General features: G+C 44.7%; 1 protein-coding gene across 5 annotated transcripts; it reads right to left on the minus strand.

Moving 5' to 3' along the window:
- Positions 1 to 629: 629 nt before the first annotated feature.
- On the minus strand, positions 630 to 4766 carry LOC112228514 (protein orai-2). 5 transcript variants are annotated; one of them, XM_024393897.2, is made up of 4 exons: positions 4344 to 4766; positions 2237 to 2280; positions 1835 to 2070; positions 630 to 1583 (listed from the first exon to the last, which is right to left on the minus strand). In XM_024393897.2, exons 2-4 carry the CDS (start codon positions 2271 to 2273, stop codon positions 978 to 980), a joined length of 879 nt encoding a protein of 292 aa, XP_024249665.1. In that variant the 5' UTR covers positions 2274 to 2280; positions 4344 to 4766; the 3' UTR covers positions 630 to 977. The 5 variants fall into 5 exon arrangements, with proteins under 5 accessions (XP_024249665.1, XP_024249666.1, XP_042165597.1 ...); XM_024393898.2 differs by having other exon boundaries at positions 4334 to 4766; XM_042309663.1 differs by having other exon boundaries at positions 3672 to 4766.
- Between the last annotated feature and the right edge of the window lie 119 nt (positions 4767 to 4885).

Here is a 4885-nt window from a genome sequence, read left to right on the forward strand (position 1 = left end):
ATTGTCTTGCCATTAATTTGCCGCCATCACCTCATGTTTCAGCATGATAATGCATGGCTCCATGCCACAAGGACCTGTGCACAATTCCTGGATGCTGAAAATGTCCCAGCTCTTCCTTGGCCTACATACTCAGACATGTCACCCATTCAGCATGTTCGGGATGCTATGGATCGACGTATAAGATTGTGTTCCAGTTCCAGCCAATATCCAGCAACTTCGCACAGCCATTTAAGAGTGAGACAACATTACACAGGCAACAATCAACAGCCAGATCAACTCTATGTATCTCCAACATATGTATCTCCGTATTCCCAGTCATGTGAAATCCATAGATTTGGGCCTAATGAATGTATTTCAATTGACTGATTTCCTTCTATGAATTGTAACTTTGAAATTGTTGCATGTTGTGTTTATATTTTTTGTTCAGTGTACATTACACACCGTTTGGTGCAGCATGAACACCTTCAAAAATAAATGGACTTTTGTTTCCACCTGCTTCTGCATCTGCTTACAACTCTGGTCTCAGTGTTGATCATAGCCTGACAACAATAACAGCCTTGTGAGAACAAGTTAAGCACATGTGAGGGTTGACACCACTTCCTTAATGAAATGTGGAGATGACACAAAACAACAGAATAGCCCTTTAAAAATATAATCAATACATCTCTCACAAAGACAAGATACTATTTTCCAAATCAAACATACTATGAACTTTGACCTCCATAATTTAGTAGAGCTGAGAATTCCTTAAACTTCCCACATATTAAGTGGAGTTTTGGGGCTCTCTGCCAAAAAAACTTTAAGGAAGACATTAACAATGAACAGACTAGAGGCTGAATAGGAAAGGGTGCTTGATAAATAGGGGATAAGGAAATCCTTAATCCTCCCACTTATTCAGTGGAATTTTGGTGCTTCTCAACAATGCGAGAAGGCATTGACAGTGGACAGGAAGAGCATAGAGAGAAGAGCTAGAGATATCACACTGCCTGTAGGCCTCTCTCGCACCCATCCAGCAGCACCTTAATTTTGTGCAGTTCCTCGATCTCCTGGTGGTGGCGCTCTGTCTTGTGGCTCACCAGCGAGCGGTAGAAGTGGATGGTGAATACCACAAAGATAACCCCCACCGGCACCATGATGATGGTGGAGGCCAGGGCTGCCTGCCAGCCACTGTGCCCTGGCGGAGGGGTGGGCTTGGGTGGCAGGGCGGGGCTGCTACAGTTCAGCTTGGATAGTGCCAGCTCTGCGGCAGCCACCGCCACCTGGTTGGCGGAACTAGAGTCCACGGGCAGGAACTTGATCCAGCAGAGCAGCACTACCTCTGCCAGGAACAGCAGGATGCCCAGGGCAGTGGAGAAGCCCCAGGCCAGCTCGATGTAGTGGTGCATGCGCTCATGGGGTGACTCGCTGACTGAGTTGAGGTTGTGGATATTGCTGACTGCCTCCACGTTGGGTAGGATGCAGGTGCTGATGAGCAGGGCGAGCAGGTGCACAGCCACCAGCACCGTAGTACAAACGCTAAAGGCAATGAGGAGCATTCGTGGGTAGTTGTACTGGATCTCCAACTGGACCTCCACCATTGCCACCTAGCACAACGCATAACACCATCACTATCACAGCCCACAGTGAGAAGGAAAGCAACTTGATTTTCAGACTGGTTAAAATGCTACTAATAGCAGCAAGGGGAGTGAGTGCGTTTTTTTCCCCCTCTAGGTTTATCAAAAAAATGTCTGTCTCCAGGAATACAGTGTACAGGCTGCCAGGGAAATTGAGTTTAAAAACAACTTTGAAGGGATTAGCCCTGCTATTATCACTGAAAAACAGTGGGGTGACTCACCATAGCGAAGCCAGAGAGCAAGGCAGAGGTGCGGCTGGAGGCTTTCAGTTTGGCCCGGCTCAAGTAGAGCTTCCTCCAAGACAGCGCCTGCACAGAGTGGTGGTTGGAGGTGACCAGCTCCAGGTAGCTGCGGCGCACCCAGTCCCTGTAGTCCATCCCTCCACCCTCCGGCATCCGCTCAAAGCCCCCCGGGGCTGGGGAGCCCATGGGCACGTTCAGCTCACTGCTCATGGCAACTAGCAAGAAGGGATGAAAATGTTAAAAGAAATAACACAAAAAGAGAATGATTTGAGATTTTCCCAGATGTCATGTTTATCACCGGTGGGCCAATTTGACAGTGTGGTCCAACATTGTAACATTATAGCTGAATTCCTGAGACATATCTGAACCTAGGCTACTCACATGGCTGGGCTTCTCTTGTTTTATGAGTGGCTTTCATCACCTATCTACAGTTGAGAGCAAAAAAAATTAACACTTAGCAGTGAGTGCTTGAAAGTATTGATTGTGCCATAATACCAGCTGTTGCAACAAGTGCCCGGGTTACATCCTGTGGGCAGAGCAAAATTCAGTAGATGGTACAGTAAGCAAAAAAGGTTCGGAACCACTGTACTATAACATAGAGATAAAGAACTCCGATTGTAAAACATCTCCTTTTAGATTGTAAAACATCTCCTTTTAGTCATACACTGAATCAAAATATAAAACGCAACATGCAACAATTTAAAAGATTTGACCGAGTTACAGTTCATATGAGGAAATCAGTCAATTTAAATAAATTAATTAGGCCCTAATCTATGGATTTCACATGACTGGGAATACAGATATGCATCTGTTGGTCACAGATACCTTAAAAAAAAAAAAAAAATAGGTTGGGGTGTGGATCAGAAAACCAGTCAGTATCTGGTGACCACGTGCAGCATGACACATTTCCTTTGTACAGAGATGATCTGGCTTGTGTAATGTTGTCCCACTCCTCTTTAATGGCTGTGTGACCTTGCTGGATATTGGTGGAAACTGGAATGCACTGCCGTAGACGTCGATCCAGTGCATCCCAAACGTGCTCAACGAGTGACATGTTTGGTGTGTATGCAGGCCATGTACGAACTGGGACATTTTCAGCTTCCAGGAATTGTGTACAGGGCCTTGACAATGCATGGCCCCATGTTGCATGCTGAAACAAGAGGTGATGGTGATGGATGAATGGCATGACAATGGGCCTTAGGCTCTCATCATGGTAGCTCTGTGCATTCAAATTGCGTAAATTGTCTGTAGCTTATGCCTATACCCATACCATAACCCCACCATGGGGCCCTGTTCACAACGTTGACACCAGCAAACCGCTTGCCCACACGACACCATACAGGCTGTCTGCCATCTGCCTGGTAAAGTTGAAACCGGGATTCATTCTTGAAGAGCGCACATGTCCAGCTTGCCAGTGGCCATCGAAGGTGAGCATTTGTCCACAAAAGTAGTTTACAAAGCCGACCTGCAGTCATGTCAAGACCCTGGTTAGGACGAGCATGAAGATAAGCTTCCCTGAGAGTTGAGCAGAAATTCTTCGGTTGTGCAAACCCAGTTTCATCAGCTGTCCAGGTGGCTGGTCTCAGACGATCCCACGGGTTAAGCAGCCCGATTTGTGGAACTCCTGGGCTGGCGTGGTTACTCGTGGTTGTCCGGTTGGATGAACTGCCAAATTCTCTAAAACGAGGCAGTTTATGGAAGACAAATTAACATTAAATTCTATGGTAGACATTCATGCAGTTAGCATGCCAATTGCTCGCTACCGCAAAACTTGAGACATGTAGCGTTTAAGTTTGTGTAGATATGGCTAACATACTGGTCAGGGAAATTCAACCGGATACGACCTTGATGCATACGTCGGTAAATGATTTACAACTTGGTCAAATTATGAATAGCTAATTAATTTTGTGCGTGATACTCGGATCCTGCATTACGATCTTGACAAATGACGTCACTGGCTAGCGTTCTACTGGTCACAATGTCACTGAGAATAGTTTGAGCGATAATTACAGAAGCACATTCGCATCCCTCAGTCAAGCAAGTTTTTTTGCTAAATTAAAATGTCAATGTTTCTAAAAAAAAACGTATGAATGTATCGCAATCGACAGCCTTGTGCAACGTAGGACATAAATTTTTTTTTTTTTATCCAGCAGGCTAGGTAAATATCTCGTGCTTACTTTAGTTAACAAGATAGCTAACGTTGCCTGGTTAGTAAACAATAACCAAGCGTGGAATGTCAGCAAGCTAGAAAATAAGTGCAACCAAGTGTCATCATAAAATGTTTAATTCCTCAAGTCATTTCAGCGTCCATCAATCCAAATTTTCGCTACGGCTACTTAGAAAATAGAAGACGATGCGACTTCCTGGCACTCTGGCTAGCATCGCGTTGGCGATGTTATGGGCAAGCTCAGTAGACAGCAGCTACACGATTGACCTTTTTGCCAAGACGTCATTTGACCTTTTAATGCAACCACAAACCTTGACGTACTTCGGTGAATATTAAAGGGTGATGAACCCCTTGCAGTACGGTAACTTGCTGAGAGGCTTCACTGCCATTTTTCCTTCACCGTAAGGAGCATTCTGGTCACGTGACATCTGCATCCCATGAAGAGAATATGGCTACAATTAACAAAGTGGAGCCATATAAACAATGATAAGGAGTTTAAACTAGGCCACCTCAATAACCCAAATTGTGATCCTCACATACAATGAATGAGACTACAGGTTACATGTGTTTTCTACTCAATTTATGAATTACAATTGTAATTGCTCTGATAAATCAGTAGGTCTTCAGCATGTGGGCTGGTGCTGGTTCTCAAGGTATTGCTGACCTCGTCCAGTTTGGACACAGTCACCAATTTGATTGAATTCAAAATGGTTCTCTCAAAAGGAGGAGGCTGGCTATGGAGGTGCTAGTAAAAACAGTTTGAATAACAAAATTATTACAACCGTAAAAACATACAACTCAGGTCAGTCACTCTTTCAATTCAGTCATCTCTTTCCCTTTCACACCGACAGACAAACTTCCAA

Source organism: Oncorhynchus tshawytscha, linkage group LG30 (assembly GCF_018296145.1).
Source record: "Oncorhynchus tshawytscha isolate Ot180627B linkage group LG30, Otsh_v2.0, whole genome shotgun sequence".
NCBI classification, from domain to species: domain Eukaryota; kingdom Metazoa; phylum Chordata; class Actinopteri; order Salmoniformes; family Salmonidae; genus Oncorhynchus; species Oncorhynchus tshawytscha.

Coding starts and splice junctions, on each gene's coding strand:
- LOC112228514 (XM_024393897.2), bottom strand. CDS start 2,273: ATGAAAGCCACTCATAAAACAAGAGAAGCCCAGCCAT. Junction 2,071..2,236: donor AACAAGAGAAGCCCAGCCAT/GTGAGTAGCCTA, acceptor CCTTCTTGCTAG/TTGCCATGAGCAGTGAGCTG. Junction 1,584..1,834: donor TGCTCTCTGGCTTCGCTATG/GTGAGTCACCCC, acceptor GCGTTGTGCTAG/GTGGCAATGGTGGAGGTCCA.